This window comes from Pieris brassicae, chromosome 9 (assembly GCF_905147105.1).
Source record: "Pieris brassicae chromosome 9, ilPieBrab1.1, whole genome shotgun sequence".
In the NCBI taxonomy this organism is placed as follows: domain Eukaryota; kingdom Metazoa; phylum Arthropoda; class Insecta; order Lepidoptera; family Pieridae; genus Pieris; species Pieris brassicae.
The window spans coordinates 16,590,939-16,611,415 of record NC_059673.1 but is presented as its reverse complement, the minus strand read 5'-3'; the positions used below and the strand labels follow the sequence as shown (position 1 = coordinate 16,611,415).

The window sequence follows — 20,477 nt, the reverse complement described above, 5'->3', positions numbered from 1 at the left end:
ACGTTGATGTGTTTGCTACCGCGGATAATATACTAACCTAACGTTAACCAAGAAGACGTGACTGCTATGGTTACATTTAAACAAACAACAGAGGTTTTCTACTGTAACACATTATGATTTTATTGTATTATTCTGTAATATAAATAAATTAAAAAAAAAAAAATTTTCCGCCACAACTTATTGGAAAATCTTAATAAAGTTATAATTTAAAAAATACCTTTTAAGATTATCCCGTACTCTAATGTTAAAGGCGATATATCCGAGGGAGGCAGCAGCCGCGTGCAAAGCCACCGCCCCAGCCAGGATGGAGCTGAGCAGATTCCGTCTGTCACCTGCCTCACTGCCCAGAATGAGCCCACTTGCCCATGCCAGGCAGACTAGTGGCAGACAGATAATGCTCACGGCTAGTAACATCCTGGAACAATGTTGATTATATAGGTGGAAGTTTTTACCGTCACTGAAATAAGAAGTAAGAAAGAGTATTAGAAAAGATAAAGAAGAAAAATTTGAGTAGATAAAAAGAGATATTAGTTTTTGAAAAGTTTGTATAGTTTTATGATATATTTCGATAAGATCAATCTTCAGCAAAAAAATCGACTAATCATAATAAATTAAAAACACAAAAACTCGTTAAACTTAAAATAATTTAATTTGAACTATACATTGTGTATACCAAACTTAATATATCTTTAATGGTATCTGATATACAATAATAATATTAAAAAAAAATCTAAAACAGTATTCTATATTCAGCGTAAATATTTAACTAAGCTTTGTTATATCTTTGTAATTGATAAGTGTAAACTGTTTTGCAATGGTTACAATGTACGTATGTACAACATACATACGTTTGTAGTGCCCTCAGTTTTGTAGTATTACGTGAACTAGATATTGTCATTAGTAAATAAATTGTAAATTTGTTCGACTTGGTGGACATGTGTGTGTACTTCTATAAAATACATAAATAATATTTAAAATAAATAAATAATAAAAATACCTAATCGATTTATAAAGTAAATGTCATCAAGTAGTAGAAGTAGTAGTCTTTAAAAACAAGCCTTTACTATAACTACGTGATTTAATAAAAAATTATGTGTGACTCTGAAACATCTATTAACCTAATGTCTAATTTGGCAGTTGATTTAAAAATTATGATAAATGAGTCTTTCACGTATATTTCGTATCAGTGATCCCTTTTCTATTTAAATGACACGACATTCCTTAAAATCGGTTCAGTAGTTTTTGAGATATATTAGATAGATAGATAGATAGAAATCGGTGTAATTTTATGAATCCATACCTCAAATTCCCGAATCCAATAACATGGTCCCGCACTGTGAAGGCAGCTCTTGTGGCGCCCGCGAGTAGTACAACGGCCGCTAGTGCGTACGCGCCTGCTGGTATCACCACCCACCATACCACTGCCTCGTGACAACTCACCCAGCAGCTAAATAATTGGAACATATGGATTGTTTCGTCAATAAGCTATTTAACTATCTGAAAGATTTTAAATCTTTTTCAAATAAATTTATTAATGACAATAGCATCTGTACAAATGGTTACATATTCAAATTAAAAATTCATAATTTCAAAACCCGCCAAAATGCTTCATTCAATATGGCGTCACACCAGTCCCTATAACCTACCATACCTGTAAATACGTAAAATAAATTTCCAAGTTTACATCATTATTAACCCAAATACACATATATTTTTATATCATAAACTCCAAGATTGTATTAGGATTATACAGGCGAGGACATATGTTATGTTTGAAATTGTTTCATTATTTACAAGTATACTAACTCATCGACTAAACTGTGATCGTTTTTTGTCACGTGACTACCATATAACAATCAATAGTGTAAATTATGAATGTTTAATAACTTTTAAAGTTACTCTTTATCTTGTATTTATATAGTTTATAAGTTGGCTGGGACCAAGAGAAGAGTAAGACTTCGACAACGAGACTGTGTCGTTCCATAAACTAAAGATATAAGGCACAGGGTTTAGATCCAAAATATGTTTTTTTTATGTAACAGGAGGCAAACGGGAAGAAGGCTCAACTGATGTTAAGTTAAATCGCCCATGGCACTCGCATTGCTCGCAAGTGCAACAATTTGTACGCTCTTTCCTTGAAGGACCCTAAGTCGAATTTGTTCTGAACTCATAGGTACAGAATAATGCAAATATTTGTATTATAGCAGTTATAGGAACTATTACAAATGTCATTTAATTTATTAATTGATTTAAGTCATTGTTTAACAATCTTAAAAAAATACTATTTACTTACAATAGCGAATTCCCATACTGCTGCTGATGATGGGCAGCGGCCAACGCTAAGGCGACGGCTGGTGCCGCGTACGCAACGGCGAGGTGGGCCGCGATTGGTCCGTGATTGACGTCACGCACTTCGCGTACGAGTCTGCGCACTTGCCACGCGTCGCACGCGCTCCACGCGAGCGCGGACACCCACCAATAGTGGAGGGACATTGCTATTACTTTGCATGCGAACTGGAATAATATGTGCAATTATTTAGTATGACTTAGTAAAAGAAATTGCATCATACAGCCGTTGTAAAGGTTCAGGTAAAGATTAACTCCGAACCTAATGCTAGAAAAAATTTACTATTCGAGCAGTGTTGGCCTCATGGCTTCAGCCTGTGACTCTCATTCCTGAGGTCATAGGTTCGATCCCCGGCTACGCACCAATGGACTTTCTGTCTATGAGCGCATTTAACATTTACTGGAGCGGTGAAGGAAAACATCGTGAGAAAACCAGCTTCCCTGAGACCCAAAAAGTTGACGGCGTATGTCAGGTACAGGAGGCTGATCACCTACTTCCCTATTATATTGAAAAATGATCATGAACTAGTTACAAACAAAATCTAAGGCCCAGGTCTAAAACCTTGTGGGGCCTCTGATTTGGTATACATCGGCACATCATTCTTTAGTTCTTAGGCAAAAAATAAAGGTTTTAAACAAATTTTATGAAATTTCCTTTTGAACCTTTTAAATGAATTATAGTGTATTATTAATCGGACTTTTAAAATATTGTTTGTTTGCTTTGGACGGGTATATAGAAGCGCTATATCACGTTCGATATAATACTTGCATCGTATATATGTACTAAATATTACATGATCATGATGCTTACTTATAAATCAATACATTTTGAAAGGAAATCAATTAAAAAACTCACCTCGTTCTGAACCAAGGAATTCCTTGCTTTCAAAGCGATTAAATACAGAAGCTCCGCCATGAACACACAGAAAATGAGGTGTTTATGAATGGAGTTGGACACGGTCGCCGCACCACCGCGCATTAGCGATAACGCTGCCCATGTGCAAAGCAATAATGGGAGGGATATACTGAATCCCGTATATGAAGTAACAGATTCAAGAAGTGATGGTTCTGGGATAAACTGAAAAAAAAATTAACGATAAAATGTTTGCGTCTAACAACGTTATTGTTAAAAATCTTAGTTTAATAACTTTATTACAGCACTATACAGAAGTTTCGACGCAGTCCCAACTCAAGTCAAGGGAGATGTGGCTGTGGATTTTTTTTTGCAAATATTGATGGCATCTATAAAACTGTAGTATGACAAGCAAAGTGCTTGCGATTTTGTGTTTTTTTTCGCCATTTTATACTGTTTCAAACTGTTGTATTCTTTGTATCATGATTATCAGAATAATGTAGGATGCCATTGGTGAAAGTATTTTTAAATGGGTCCAATAGTTTTGGAGCCTAATTAATGCAAACAAACAAAAATGATTATTATCTTTTATACAAACCTCTATATCTACTTCATCCACCAAAACAGCGAAGGTAGAAAGATGGTTGCAAGTGCAGTTGATGAGAAGAGGGTCAGTCGAGTATGGAGACCAGTTATAATCAATTTCTGTGTGACATCCCACGCGGGACCACTCACCTGACCTGGTATAAAAATAACAATATTTCTCAAAATACCTAAAAACAGCTTCGGAATCTTTATTTATAGCATTATTCTATTGAACATAATTAATTAAAAAGTAAATCATATTTAAAACGTACGTCATTTACTTAACAAGCGTTTATTCAAAATAAAATTTCGTTAATTTGATGTTTTTTTTAAGTTGTCAAAAATTTTCAAAAACTGGCGGTATTTAAATTGCTCGACCCATTTCGGAAGCCACAAATACAGTGATACAAGATTTTTTATATTCTGTCATTATAGACATTCAGCTATTAACAATATTTGTAGACAATAGGTGCACAGAAATTAGATAAATATTTTTATTAGACCTGGGGCAAACGACCAGAAGGCTTATGTGATGTTAAGTGATACTACTGCTTATGGACACACTGCCAGAGGGCTCGTAAGTGTGCCGGATTTTTAAGAATAGGCACGGTCTTTTCTGGAAGAAAGAACGAAACGTTTTCGTTGATACATTATGTCTGTATTGAGCAGCAATCTAACGAATACGTCTATAAGCACGTGGCCCTAAAATCAAGGGCGATATCAAGAACAATAGTGATAGGAACGAAATTGGCTCGTAGTTCGTGATAATAAAATAAGTGTACGATTTAGCGACGAGGCGATGTTGCCTCTGATATGTTTTATTTTTTAATTTCGTTTTGTTTTTATGCTCTTTCAAAATATTTGGTGATTCCTTGGGTACACCTACAAGGCCGTACACAGGACTCAGTATTATTTGTATTTTTTATTTATTATTATATATTCTTATTTATTACTGTATTGTTATAACAATAAAAATTATCTTCACCAATCAAGATCAATAACGTACTAATGTAATCGCAGTATGAAAGTCTGGACATAAGCTCGTACGAAATCGAATTGCCTACATAATTCGCCAATGTTTCGGGTTTTATCTAACTATGACACCAACTATGAGAATATTGATATTTTCCACCTCACCATAGAAGATGTGAGGAAGTTTTTGAAAAGGCGGGAAGACTCTGATTTTGTGTAAGCAGTAATTTAAAATATTAATTATTATTTTCTTTTCAGTTTTCTTAAGTTTATTTTTTTTACATATATTTTGTCTGTAAATGTACTTAATTGTTTTCTAGTACATATATATTGTTAATCTATGTAATCTGTTTTGGCTTTCTGTATTCACAAAGTGTTTTGTTTTATAATGTGTATGTTAGCTGTAAGATTACTAGTAATTAAATAAATAAATAAGCTAATAAAAAGAGAAACATACCCTCTTGCTATAGACCAATGCACGCACTGCGGATTTGTCCTGGAGCCAAATGTCTCTCTGTTGATATCAAGCCACAATTGCAACCGTATCGGTTTCTTCAGTCTTATTCCATTCAAACTTTTATAAACCAACTTCCTTCCCATACTCATATTTCCCGTCTCCACGGTCAAAGCCAAGGCTTTAGGTTGTTCCAGCTTTTCAGCCATTATATTTTCATCTTGCGTTTCCGTGTAACTATCCTGTTTTTTAAACGCTGGCTGTATGACTATTGGCCCGTGAGTGTCTTGTATGGAGTTGTCTGGACTCCATGGGTTTTTGTCGTTTTGATTTTGGGGATTGCCTTTATTTACGTACGCGATACCTAGAGTTGATGTTTTTGTTAGAAGATGGATAACGGTTTTCTGACGTAAACTTTAAGTACTATAGGTATTAAAGAATCTATAAATTATTTAATTATATGAGCGACAAGTTTTGTTTATTTATATAAACATTGCATGTATGTTTTAAAAATGGTCAGAAAATGGAAAAAAATCTTTGAAAACAACAAATATTATAAATTATTTTAAACCTTACCATCAAGATCTTCCATAATATCAGCGGAATCCTCAACATCCTTGGATTCCTTCATCCAAACATATTCTGGGACGAATAAGGAAACTTGAAGTATGGGAGATCCAACTGTGATGTTGACCCCCCACCGCCGACTAACTGACTCATCCATACGGAGAGGCATCAGCCGAGAGGAGTTCCTCGAATATTGGAGGTAGGAGAACACTGCGCGAGATTCCATTGTGTCTAAATTATCTGAGAAAGTTAAATGAGGTATTTCTATAAAATTCTCTTTTCTATAAATGAGCAGAATACCTGTGAATTTAACATATTGAATAAATAAGTAGAATGGTCAAAACGTCATTTTCCTTCATTCCTTTAAAATCAAAAGTCTAGGCTAAATATGAAGGACGCATTGAAAAACCTATAATAGGTAATATTTACTTAATCACATTACAGAATACAAACATTTTGGTAGTAACGCCTATTAATTAATTTATTTACACATTTGAGAGTCCCTTTTTCCGAAGTGATAAGCAAAGACCACGGATGTCAACTTGCCATTGTCCTGACATTCATAGCTTCACCCACTTTCATAACATTTACCATTCAAGTATTACGTAAAGCAGATCTAATGCAATACCTTCCTCATATCAGCAAAAGTATGCAAAGCTCTCGAAAATAGTACATAAACGTATTATTTTTTTGCAGGAAACCTCGAAAATGCAGTTCTTTTCAAGCACAGACAATGTGTAGGTAATATGTGTAAAAAAAGGAAAATAATTATTGTTGACGTAATCACCAAATAAGGAAATCAAAGAGCCTCCCTAATGTGCTTACGCATGCTCGTCGATGATGGCTACTTTTGACATCTCAAGTACGTCCTGGATTAGATCCAGACAAAGCCCAACCCGACCTCATCATCCACGGATGCCTATCCTACTCGTTCAAAACTTTCTTAATGACCAATCCACCTAAGTATTCTCTTTCAATTTTATGTGTTACATTACAAATTATATAAAAATGGGATAATAGGATGCCCGGGGAATCAATAGAGTACACGGAATTTTGAATTTAGTCAGAAGTTTGACAAGTTTGACAAACAACCTGAATTTTAAATATCTGAAACGTAATAATAAAAATAAATCCTAATTTATTTTAGGTTGAACATACCTTGAACATTGTTAATCCCAATCAAATCCAGCGGCAACAGAACTCTAGAGAACATGTCGAATTTATTCTTGCTCTTGACGTAGTTATTGTACTTTGGGAAGGACACCGTGGGGCTGCTGGGTTTCTTGCTCTTCGACTTATTGATGCCGTAATAGCCCATTGTTTGTATGGGAGAGTGTACGAAAGATGATGTATCGGGAAGAACAACTCTCTCCGTGGTATACCCCTCAATGATTCGGCTAAGTTGTGTTGGCTCGAATCCGTATATTGATTCGGCTGTTACTATATCTACGCCGATGGCTATAATAAAAAATATATGTATATGAAGGCAAATCGATTAAATTATCTGATGGTAAATTATTAATGAACATTATAGGAATCTGGATTGGCAAGCAATGAAAGATCAATAAGGTCGAAATTTATATTACATAAATTAAACAATTGCAAATTATGTATAACAAAAAATTATACTAATCAGACATTATCTTCATTCAATTAATATACGAATACAGGTATACTATATTGTGGTGTGTATGTCATTGGCCATTGTACATATGTTAGTTATTTAAATCTTTTCGACGTCCTGGCGGACAGAAAAATTGTGTCCAGTTTGTGTTTCCACCACAAGTAGACTTTTTATTTTTATTTCAGATTATGAATATAATAAATATATATATAGATAAATAAATTCTTTACATATGTTAATTATTTAAATCTGTTCGACGTCCTGGCGGACAGAAAAATTGTGTCCAGTTTGTGTTTCCACCACAAGTAGACTTTGTTTTTATTTCAGATTATGAATATAATAAATATATATATAGATAAATAAATTCTTTACATATGTTAATTATTTAAATCTGTTCGACGTCCTGGCGGACAGAAAAATTGTGTCCAGTTTGTGTTTCCACCACAAGTAGACTTTTTGTTTTTATTTCAGATTATTAATATTAAAAATATATAGATAAATAAATTCTTACCCATATCACTGGTAACAATCTCAAAGGGGCTAGTGTATGTGTCGTGCTGACTCTCAGCCAGTACTGATATATATTTATCGAATTGTTGCACCAAATGCTCCGCGCCCTTTCCTGTCAAATCGCTGATGCGTCGCCACTCCTTTTGATAGTTTAGGTCCAGGATTGTGTTCGATGATTTTATTATGTTCTGGAAATTTTAATAAGCTTTTTCTAATTTTGTTGCCTTATAGTTTTTTTTTTTTAATTTCGACAATTTTCATAGAAGAACTTGGTAACTAATCATAAGCACGATATTATCTGTATAATGTATAATACGAAGCCTATATAAAAAATACTAATTACTTGCATTTAATTACAAAATAGCACGAGTATGAGAAAGATATTATGTTAAAGGAATATTTTATTAATATAACAATTTTGTTTCCTTGCGTGAGTTAAGTTCAGTGGCGTTGTGAGTAGATATGTTCAAATATATATTAAACCTTATTTGAAGCTGGGTGTCATCAAACTTTAATCGATTAAAATTTGATAATTCTTTTTTTTAACGTTCATAAGTGTACATTGTGTTATCTATATGAATAAATGATTTTTGACTTTTGCTTATCGCTAACACAAAATTAAGGGTTACGACGCCGGGTTACACAAACTAAATTGGCTTATCTAAGGGATCATAAATCTAAATGATAATTCAATACAAGTGAAGTCGACCTTTTTGGACATTAAAAAAAATCTAGATATTGACTATTTATTTACCCCGACTATGTAGTCGTCGGAGGTATTAAATAGTTTACGTTTGGTATTGCTAACCCGAAAGATTAAACACTACTATCTATTTGTTCAAACAACTCTTTGTATAACTTTTACAGCAAATCCCAAAAGATGCTTCTTAACCTAATGTTGAACATTATTTCCCTTAAACTCGTATCTGTTAACTCTATTCCCATAGTTTGTTCAGTGTTATACCTGTCGTCTGTATAGATACATTGGACATTATCGAAAACTAGAATGTTGTATTACAATTAATGAGTGTGGAAAAGACAATAAGGCTCATTTTGGCTTCACGTGAGCGTCACTTTAAATTTTGTTTACGATTCTAATTGTTAACTAAATTATATACATATTAACTAATGTTAGGTTACATAACTGGTGTCTGGAAAATAAACCATACGTAACAAGTTAGTTTTAAAACATTAAACCAACGAATTTGCGATATTTGTTTTACAATAAGTGTTGTTTGCCATTTTATATGTTTCGCTATTTTAAAAGAGTACCGACAGTTCTTTACGCCAGTTTTTACTCTCGGCCCTGTGTCTTCTTTGCCAATGAGTAGTGATATCTACGATAAAATTTAATGACGTGGAATAAGTGACACTTGTATCTAACATCCCTTAATAAACATTTTTTTTTAATATTACGAATAAAAACCACGAAATCTCTGTCTATAGATAATAAACATTTTATAAAAAAAACTACTTAAATTTTTAAGTACAAATACTAGTCACTAAGAACGAAAGAACTTACCCGAACGTAATCTTTATCCTGGCTGTGCGTAAGGTTCAATCCTGCTTGTCTCAATTCGTATTGTACAAGCTCTAACAAAATCCCTTCAGCCACTAATATATCAGCGCCATACAGATGTGGCGTGTTCGTGCACGCCGCAGAAAGGTCTTCGGCCAAGCGTACACCAACGAACGTGTTCATTGTAAGTTCGCCTGTTTCTATTTTGTGAAGCTGAAAAGAGTCATTTAAAAACTGATTGAAAACAAACGAATATAAATATTAATTACTTAAAATGTCATGTGGAACATGGTGTAATGGTTGCAGCTACGTAACAAACATTGTGTAAAACAAAAAACTTGGCGATTAAAAAGAGTGGCAGAGAGTTTACTCCCAGTTCTTCTCGTCCGTTCTACGGCCTTGATTTGAGAACTGGCAGTAAATGTAAAATTAGCAGCCTTTATCATTTAATTTCTTCTTTATTAGCGTTCAGAAGTGTACATTTTGTTAGCTAAATGAATTGAATTGAACATTTTTTAATATTGACGTCCAAAAGAGTACCTAATATGATTTTAATTATTTATATCCATTACACCTCAAAAGTTCCAGGTGCAGGCGTGGCCATATATCAAACTATTTAATAACCTTCCCAGAAGTTGTTGTTCACTGCCGTGTAATACTTTGTTAGTTTTTAAAGGCAAAGTTTTGAGGGAGATTTTTAGATCTTAATTTTGACAACAATTATAAATATCTTAACAGTATTTACGGTTTTATATATGATGTTTGCATGCCTATTTTATATATGAATGATTGAGTGGTTTTATTATTATTAATGAATCTGAATGTACCAACTTCTTTCAAAATAAATGATTTATTTAAAAACTACTAATACGCTTTTGACGAAAATTGCGTCTGTTCTTTAAGTTGGTATGAATTAAAATTTGTTCACAAATACATATACAAACCAATTTACTATTAAGTACTTGAAATTTAGGCTAAATTGATCATCATACCTAAATATTATCTAACTATCTATATTCTATACTAATAATATACGGAAAGGTATGTATTCGAGTTAAACGACTCAAAATTCTATCTCAAATATTTTTAAAGGCGATAACACATAGACAAGGTTTACCATATTAAACGAGTTTAATTATGACAGGTTTTTCAACCGCGTTTTCTATGTTTTTTTACAATTGATATCTTATTTACTGACTATTTTAACCCATATACTTATATAGGTCTGATACTGTATATGAGACAGTATTGATTACACGGGTCAACATGAAATTTGACTTTGATTGCAAAGCATTAAATTTCGGTAGTTTAGGTCGTGATAAGACGGAAAAAAATATATGGCATGAGAAACTTTGCTTTTGTGCTTAGAAGACTGATTGAACGAAATTTTTAAAAATCTCGGATTTTAATTTTTGATTGAAAATAAAACTATTGAAATAAAAATGTTTATTATTTTTATTAAGTTTTACTATCAAATTAGCTTACAGAAAAGTGGAAAATAACTTAAAAGTGCACACTTTTACTTTTTCTTTTATGTTCATAGCTACTTTCTCTCAATAAACCCCAAATATATTCGCCCATCATGTTTTCATTGTATTGGCCTTGATAGCGTTGTTCATTGTTTATTATAACTATCACAAAAGCAAACTTTATACCGAAAAAAGGTATTTTCTTTTCGTTTTTGTGCATAACTAACTGGAAAATAATAGTATAAACTTTAGGACAAAGAACGAATTTTTTTTTGTAGAGTCGTGTTATCTTTAAGACTCACTTGTTTCCTTAACTGATAGAACGTAGATGTGGTACAATTAAACATATCCGGTTCCTGCCATGGTATCACTTGGGTCTCATCGCACATACGAGTCGCTTTACCACTTGAGCCTGAGAAAAAAAAGATGAATTATTATAGCAGACGAAGCTGTCTGAAACAAAAGTCAAAGTCTACATACGTATAGAGTCGCTAAGTACAACTTCCGTATGCGAAAACGGACTTTGATATAAGGTAGATTGGTACCTTGTGTTTAGAGGCGCTACGCCAAATATTACACGTATACGTTACGATTTTAACGCCTCTTTGTTTAATTTAAAACTGTAGTGCTCTAAGATGAACTATGTCTAGGAAAAGAGTCTGTCTAGTTCGTCCATCCTAAACAGACCTATTTTGTGTGCCAAAGTGTTACAATTATCCATCCGAAGCAAAAATCCTTTGTTCGAAAACTGCTGTCACATGATTGGTTCTCGTACTGCGCATACGAGTTTATATATGATTCGGAGATGATCATAGCCAAGACTTTTAAGGACCTCGACATTTCTGTAAAATTTCGAGCCCAGTAGTTGAGTTTTTTTTATAGAACAGGGAACAGGCGGCTCAGCTGATGTTAAGTGATGAACACGCTCAAAGCTAGAGGGCTCGCGAGTGCGTTGCCGGCCTTTTAAGAATGAGTTCGCCGTTTTCTTTAAGGACCCTAAGTCTAAATATTCCAGTGAGCAGCTGGTTTCACATAGTGGTAGTGCGCGGCAAATACTAACTTAAGGAACGCTCAGTTGTGGAACGACGTGATACGGGAGGAATTTCTGCCTCGACGTCCGATAAAACCTGTATTAATGTAGAAAATCGTTAAATAGTTAATAATTAATCATACCTGAAGGACAGTCGGTGGTAGCTTCTATGCCAAATTTGGTTCGTGGCCACCAAACTCCAGCCGCAAAGGATTTCGGACATCCGTCGTAAACAACTGGAAATTATTAAATTTATATGCCGTGTAAAAATATGAACTATCCTCAGTCAGGAATTTCCTAACAGGACACAGTATATAAGTGAAATTAGTAAAAAACATCTTTGATTACCTTATAAGTAGGATAATTAATGGAAAATGTGCTACAAATCTCCGTGGTAATGTTATCGAATTGTCCTATAATTATTGTTTTGGGATTTTATACAATAAATCAATAGCGCTACAACCTTTTTAGGTCTGGGCCTCAGATTCTGTATCTGTTTTATGATAATTTGTTAACGAATAGGCAAGTAGGTGATCAGCCTTCTGTGCCTGACGCACGCCGTCCACTTTTTGGGTCTAAGGCAAGCCGGTTTCCTCACGATGTTTTCCTTCACCGTTCGAGTGAATGGTAAATGCGCACATAGAAAGAAAATCCATTGGTGCACAGCCTGGGAACCTACGAGGGATGAGAGTCGCACGCTGAAGCCACTAGGCCAACACTGCTCACTTCGGGACACTTCAAACACTTTGGGATTTTATAATAAAGAAAAAATCATTCCAATTTACATATTTATATTGTAAGTACTATTTACAGTGTTATTCTGGTAGAGCTTAGAAAGACACGGGCATCTTTTACAGAAAACACTTAATTGTAATATTTGAAGTAATTCTACAATCACTTAGGTAACATTTGTATACAAAAAGATGTCATCTAGAACATCATCAGATCATCATGACATCTTACTAGTGTGATCTCTTAAAATAAGAAGAGAAATTTCTTTATGACCTTATTTTTAGAATTATCTACTATATGCAGCTTTACAAAAAAATAAAGTTTAACAAAAGGCTTTTATTATCATAGACATGAGTACAAATAATACAATTATTTCATTTTGCCTTATTACTACTAAAATTATTACAGAATTTCATTAATTGTAATACAATTATTATCATTATTATATATTATTTTGTTATAAATGGCTTCGACTCTTTTCGAATAAACCGTGGTAGGGACAAGAAAAAGATGGCGCGTAACGGACAGATGTGACGGTAACTTTTTTTCCAACGCCAATAAAGAAGTTTCACTCAAAAAAAAACAATTAGCTAGGTTATTAGTAAATTATTGAATCGATATTAATGAAACTTAGACCGTATCCGTAACTGGATTATACTTTCCGGAAAAAATTGTGTAAAAGTATATTGACATATATACTATTCTCATGACATTTTGAAAGTTAAAGAAAGTTTACCCTTGCATCCAGTATTGGGGGTGACCTCGGCATATATATTTGCGCAGGAGTCGCAGGCTCTGCCAATAACTCCACTCCGGCAGTTGCACTGTCCCGTGAGACTTTCGCAGGAGCTGTTCACTGAACCGGCTGCGTAGCACTGGCAAGGGACACAGTCCTCTGAACCTTCGGGTTTGTAGTGGTTCTCCTAGAAAATTAAAAATAACAATCAAAGTGAGATTAATTTTTATACTTTTTAAAAGACTTAACATTTCTTGAATTTTAAATTGCATATTTAAACAGATAATTAAAAAAACATTAAACAATTTCATATAGTAGTATTTAAATGGATGTTAAAATATATAATATTATTAATATTTTAACTAAAGTTTAGTAAACACTAATCTATAATAACAAATACAAATACTGGTGTATTTATATATTTCTACTCATTTACAAATTTTGTTCATACCTTACAATGGCAGGCTCCAGTCTTTGTGGCACAGTATGGGTGTAGGCCTCTCAAAGCGTCGCAGTCGCAAGGCCCACAGGCTTTTACTCCCCACCAGCCCCCCGGACACTGTTCTTCTGTGTTCTCTTCTACGCATTCTCCTTCTGGAAGATCACGTTCGTGGTAATGAAACATTTTCAAAAATATTTCACATATAAAAAACGCCTTTGATTTTCTTTTAACTTTTTTTAACACAGTTTTTTGTAATATAAATTTGAAAATTGTTACGAATTAAAAAATAACTGTCCAATACGTTGTCTTAGTCTATAACTCGTTATATGGCACACAATTGGTTAATTTTTATTCAAAATATGTCGATTTTTTTTCTAAAGTTCGACATAATTAGTCTGCTAAGTGCACATTTTTATAAGCCAGCTGCGGACAATGGTATACAATTAGTAGGTGAAAATATATCGAAATATATGTATGGGGGCGTTCAAGTATTACGTTATTGTTAATATTATTTTCCACATAATGGTAAGTTTTAGGTATAAAGAGTCACTGGGGTTGGTCACGAAACGTTTTACTACAGATATAGATACAGAAACTTTGCGGCGAGTTTCATGGGGGGGGGGGGGGGGGGTTCAAGAATCTCCGAAAATTGCGTGACGTAATAGTAGTAGAGAAGAGTTTATTCTCTCCTCTCGGCCATTCTGCGACCTTGATTTTAAAGCAGTAAATGTAAATTTAAAATCATATTTTTTTTTGGTTAATAACTTACCTATATGAATAAATTTATTAAATCTAGCGTGATCAGTTACCATGTCCAAAACTTACCATTCATAGAATACCCGACATGGCAGTTGCAGGAGTATCCCTTCTTGCTGTCATCTGGTACGCAAGTGGCGTGTTCGCCGCACGGCTGGAGTTCGCACGCGGCCACGCACGAAGGTCCGAAGCGACCGCGGTCGCATTCGCATTCCGTCGTATCCCATGTCGATACGCATTTACTCTGAATGTTATTCATTAATAATTATTTATTTATTTTTAACCATGGTTTCAGATGCTTCATGATATTGCCTGTCCAGCAACTAATAATTGTTGACTTGAAGTTTAAAAAAATAGTTTAGTTCTATCATCATACTTACATATGGCGGACATATAGATAACAAACAGTCAGCTCTAGACTGACAGCCGTCACGGACGTTTTCTCTCACTGTTGGGCGATTGAGGAGAGATTGAGCAGTTCCAACGCGTACATCCTAAAAATTGTGATATATTTATTTTTATTTTTTAATATGCCAAGAAATGACAATACAGATAAGCGACTTAAACAAAACTCTTTGAATAGAAAAGTTGAAATAAATATATTTTATTTGTGATTATTACAACTACCCTCAAAAATATTGATTGTTATTCTTCACAACCCCATTTGATTTTGTATGTTTTGCGACAACACAGTTTTTGATAATTAATTAAGAAATAACTTTCATCAAAAAGATTGAATAAGGCAACTGAATCAAAATAAAACCAAAAACGTAAAACACTATTTGAGGGTAGGAGTTAAAAGTATTTTTATACCTGAATACACCCTTCAAAATATCCAACATCTGACGACAATATCCCAGCTGTAGTATCAGGTCCACCGATCAGAATTTTTCCAATATACTGTCCTTGAATCTTGTTTGCAAGCATAGGTAATAGAGCGTTTCTGAGCCCATAATCTATGTTTACAGATATATCTGTTCCCATCCATTTAATCTCTATTCTGTGCCAGTTGCCATCAGCTAATGTTGTCGACGGTAGAAACATTGTGTCACCATTATATGAATAGTGCAAAAGGCCGGATTTCAGCTGAAAAAGAGATTTGTTTTTTTTTTGTTTAAAGGCATTTTATATTGTAATTGTAGGATTCCTCTCTAATGTATGACAGAGATTTATCTGGTCTGGCTTAAGTGGTTGGGCAAATTTTGAAGGTGAAGGTTTAAAGATAAATAGGTTCTCTGATATTGAGTTTTTTTTAATTTAACTGGACAATGGTTAATTTAAATAGTGAAGTTATTTTTTGTGTGATAAAAATTTGATTTTTGGTAAGTTTATTATTTTTTATTATTATTATCTAATATATACTAGCCCACTATAACGCCAGTTGCCTTCATACCAAAATGATAGCTACAAAGTACTAAAAAAACTGTTTCTGCACTTATTTTTATACAACAATATATTTATAATAAGCAATGTAAAAATATAAAACGGACGATGTTTCATAGTGAAACAAAATGTCTTTATGTTTTTTTTAATAAGATTAATGTAGATATTATTTATAAGTGTATCAATACTGGAAATCAAATAATAAAATAAATACTAATAATATAGAACTCACGGTAACAAGTATAGTGCTGTTCTGCCCAACTTGAATGGACATGAGGAAGGCGTCGTGTTGTCTCGTTCGTATGGAAAGTGCGTTGAGCCAAGGCAGTTGAATCGGTCGCAAGAGAGGGTTGAAGGAGAGCATTCCATCGCCACTGAAGCGCCAAGGTGGAGCCGTTGCTGGAGGGAAATATTTCAATACAAACCCTTTTTTAAGCTTAGATATTTCTTAACAGATTTAGTCAGCGAACATACTATTTTTATCACAGTATCACAGCTGTAGAGAAAGTTGTATTATCTGTATTTATTCTCCCGGAGTTGATATCGACTAATTATAAGTTTATAATACATAGCTTCAATCTGGTAAAAAAAAGGTTTTTCTCTCAATGTGTAAAAGCTATGTTAACAAAAGACAATACTAGTATACTACTAATCTTTGTTAATTTTTTTTTGTTATTTATTAAATATTTAAAAATATATATTTTTTATAAAGCAGTCTTTACTATGGTTCATTAATTAGTATATGCCGCGGTATAAAAATTAATTGAGAGAAAATCGTATCAGGTAGTTAGTACAGGTCTGAATTGTATAAGACCTTTTAAAAGTTGAAATTATACAAACTTCTTTTCATGGCTTAAATGCATAAAAACCACTATTATATGTAAAAGTCGTGTAGCAAAAATCAACAAAGTTTTAATAACTTTAACTATGGTATTGTCGAAAATTATGGAACGTAATAAGCGCAATTAGCTAAAGATAAAATAATAATAATAATTAGATAACAGATAAAAGTAACAGTTATCAATGAAATGACAATTTTTTTAACCTATACAATATTTTCGTTACTATAGCCTGAATATGTCTTACATTCAGCACAATCCTTGCCAGTAAATCCTTCGGGACACTTGCATAGGAAGGTGTCCCACAAATCCTGACATTCCGCGTCGTTATAACATGGCGCACTGCTGCATTGAGATCTCTTCTCGGGACATCCTGCTAGGGTACCATTGTCTGCTACGTAACTATAACAAAAATATATAAACCCTCTAGAGATAGGGGTTCACCCTGAATTCAAAAGCGTTCAAATTAAATATTATTTATTTATTAACACTTCGTTACATTACAATATAAAAAAAATTGAACATAATTAAATCAAAAGGAGGGCAACTGGCGGCCTTATCGCTTTCGAGCGATCTCTTCCAGATAACCACAGTGAGTATAGGAAAAATATATATATAAATATTACATAGATTTTTTAAGTGATCACGCTGTTGGCCTAAAGGGCATAGCATAGCTCGGGCTGTTATGGCGTACGTAGTTTTGTTCGTTTCAGTAGGCTTTCGTTGTGATATCACTTGCCTTAAGACGGACGCTCAGTATTTTATATAATTTGTTTAGAGAAATAACTTAAATACAAAAGTTTATGTGACGGTGGAACACATTTTTATCACAATTTCGCCGTTAACCAAAGCCACGTAATTCTAGGGTATCTTTAAAGTTTACTTTATGGTTGTACCAGTAGGTAAATATAAAATAATAGAAGAAACAAATAAAGAAAAAGCGAAGTTCGAAGTAAATAGCTCGATAGCCTTTATTGGGAAGGTTTACCCTAATCTATACAAACTTTGTCGTGTGCTTTTTAATGTTGGTAGTTACTGTGATAGTATGTTCCTACGAGCCTTTTGTTTGGGTAGGGGAAATTATATATCTTTTTTTATCTACCTTACTTATGATGGAAGGAAGATTTTTCCGTTTGTTTAGACAACTAGATTTGTGAGTCAAACATGACGCACTTAATGATATTAATAGATATTTACTTTCAGATATTTTTATTAAAACACAAAAATCTACAATGTCACTATATTTCAAGTATACTTTGGATTTAAAACCTGTTCCTATATTTCGGATCCAATAAATACTTTAAGTATGTATGCTTAAATTTATATGGCCTTAAAATTGAAATTAAAAAAGTCAGACCCGGCTAGGAAGAGACTAGTTTTAAATGTTACCTGTTTAAATCGATGAATTTATGATCAATGTACAGATCTGATATACATCCAACGTAGTCCTTGTTTTTAACTTGGAAACTGCTCGGTATATTTGGGAGTCCACCAATCTGCAGTGGTCCAGTGAGATCAAGAAATCTGGGAATGAAAAAACTGCACAGTTTATTTTCTACATCGCATACAAAAAAATCATAATATGAATTTAAGATTCACGGCATCCGAGTTCACAGAAATCACATAATACAAACGCAGCTGGAAGGTGAGAATGTACAACGCATGTTGGACTAAAGATGCTGTTGACCAATCATAATCGGGCAAAAAGCGACTTTTTGACGCAGTAGACGTTGTGTTTCATCATCGGACATCGTGTCACTATACGATAATTCTACATGTATCACCTCGACTTTTCCATCACTTCACAATTGAGCTCTTTTTAAGGCACTTTTTGCAGTGCATCACCTCCATGTTGCCACCAGCTACTCACTGAAGTATTTCCTGACTTATGGTCCTTCCAGAAAAAAACATACCATCAGATGAGCCTCCTGCCCGTTTGCCCCGTCAGATTAAGCAAATTCATGTTTCTCTTCCATATGGTTTGGCAAGCGTTTTCTACTAGATACACTCTATCTAGAACTCTGTATCTCTCTCTACGTCTAACCGTGTGTGAGAATAAGTTTAAACAAAAAACAATATGAATTAGATATATAAAATGTTTACCTGTGACAAGTCTCAGTGGGCATATCGCAACGAGGCGGCAATATCTTCCTCGTGAAGTTGGCGCAAGCGTACTTAATTCCGAAATCAGCCGCTCCCGCCAAAGACAACGCTTTGTCACAGTTGTCCAATATCAACGTTGCCGTCTATGGACAATTTATTACCAAGTTATCCTACAGTTATACAGTTCTATATAAATCTTTATTTATCCCTGTTTTATTTTATTTCTACAATTGACTCATGGTTCAATATGTACTTTAAAATTGTCTAACAATGAATTTGGCACATAAAATTAATCAAAGTCAGTACTTCACAGTTCTCAGCAATAGATGGCGCTAATATTGATTTTTTTAATCACTATTTCTAATAGTGATCTGTGTTATAGTTTTCCGTCTGTAGGTCTCAACTCTTCGTAAATGAATAACTTGTGTTAAGAAATTTAATTCTAATCATTAGTGCCTACACCTATTTGGTACTTATTTATTTATAATTCAAACAGGATTTAATTATTATTCAAACATAAAGTCAGGAAATAAACTCACCCTATTATAATATTCGACTTCCACACTATGCCACACCCCATCAGCAACATCTCCTTCAACGGTGACCTCGCTCTTCCCCCCTCCAAGAGCAAAGGAGAATCTCAACCCTGGACCCCCCCTACCAGCGCCTGAACTGATCACTTCCAACGCTACGAAGTCATGGCGCTCGTTGTACCTCCCGTTGTATAGTAATAGACCAGATGTCGCTTGAGTTGCAAAGCTGAAAGGTTATTTAGAATATAGTATATGACCGGATATCGCAAAACAGGTATATGCCATCAAAAAAGTGTCGCAACGTAGTTCTTCTACCGTAAAAAGTGATATCCATGTACGGTAAATTATTCAGTTCCTACTTGAGGGACTTTTTGTTAAGTTATTACGTCCTTAGTCAACTTAACCGTATCTTATAGGTAACATGTCAATATTACAAATTGTATGTGTTTTAAATAAATACATTGACATGACCACCGCATAGGGACATAATGTACATAACTGTAATACATGTTTTATTGATGGCCAAGTCATGTATTAAAAATATGAAAATATAAAAAAAAATTCAGGCTTTATTATCGAAAATGTGGATACAGTCCTAAATACAAGGCTGAATGTTGAGGCCATCCATCTTCTTCACACGACAGGAATAAGACGCCTAAAGAGAACTAAACCTTTAAAGTAATAAACCTAGTGTAGTTCAATATAAGTGCAAGTGTAGTATCTCGGACACATGAACATAGTGTCAAAACATTATAGAACACTTGGACTGTTAAAGACCATTACCTTAGTTTAATTCTTATTAGCCATAATTATTGTAAGAAATTAATTTTTTTAATCGAAAATGGCCTGAAATACTTCGAGAAAAGAATGGTAAGGACGTGCAGCTTCTGCTGCTAGAAAGAGGGTTATTGATAATACTATGTAATCCAGTTCGCAGGTAATAGAACTGATGAATGAGTGAGTGAGTGAGTGAGAGTGATGCTTACAAAAGTGAACCATTTTTGAGTTACGTTTTTTAGATTTT

General features: G+C 33.8%; 1 protein-coding gene across 5 annotated transcripts in view; it reads right to left on the bottom strand.

Annotated features, from left to right (window-relative positions):
* LOC123713956 (protocadherin-like wing polarity protein stan) overlaps window positions 1–20,477 on the bottom strand; it is a 171,512-nt gene that overhangs the window by 10,007 nt on the left and 141,028 nt on the right. For 4 of the 5 annotated variants that reach the window (XM_045667864.1, XM_045667862.1, XM_045667867.1 and 1 more), the window contains exons 25-46: window positions 19,460–19,679; window positions 18,921–19,063; window positions 18,207–18,356; window positions 17,065–17,219; window positions 16,211–16,377; window positions 15,409–15,681; window positions 14,976–15,089; window positions 14,665–14,839; window positions 13,849–13,991; window positions 13,398–13,584; window positions 12,073–12,165; window positions 11,202–11,311; window positions 9,434–9,643; window positions 7,913–8,099; window positions 6,936–7,235; window positions 5,787–6,017; window positions 5,214–5,574; window positions 3,798–3,939; window positions 3,203–3,424; window positions 2,294–2,514; window positions 1,301–1,447; window positions 218–415 (exon numbers count right to left, since the gene is read on the bottom strand). In XM_045667864.1, coding sequence (XP_045523820.1) covers window positions 218–415; window positions 1,301–1,447; window positions 2,294–2,514; window positions 3,203–3,424; window positions 3,798–3,939; window positions 5,214–5,574; window positions 5,787–6,017; window positions 6,936–7,235; window positions 7,913–8,099; window positions 9,434–9,643; window positions 11,202–11,311; window positions 12,073–12,165; window positions 13,398–13,584; window positions 13,849–13,991; window positions 14,665–14,839; window positions 14,976–15,089; window positions 15,409–15,681; window positions 16,211–16,377; window positions 17,065–17,219; window positions 18,207–18,356; window positions 18,921–19,063; window positions 19,460–19,679 — 4,149 coding nt within the window. The remainder of the gene's footprint in view (window positions 1–217; window positions 416–1,300; window positions 1,448–2,293; window positions 2,515–3,202; window positions 3,425–3,797; window positions 3,940–5,213; window positions 5,575–5,786; window positions 6,018–6,935; window positions 7,236–7,912; window positions 8,100–9,433; window positions 9,644–11,201; window positions 11,312–12,072; window positions 12,166–13,397; window positions 13,585–13,848; window positions 13,992–14,664; window positions 14,840–14,975; window positions 15,090–15,408; window positions 15,682–16,210; window positions 16,378–17,064; window positions 17,220–18,206; window positions 18,357–18,920; window positions 19,064–19,459; window positions 19,680–20,477) is intronic. The other variant, XM_045667863.1, reaches the window with a different exon arrangement.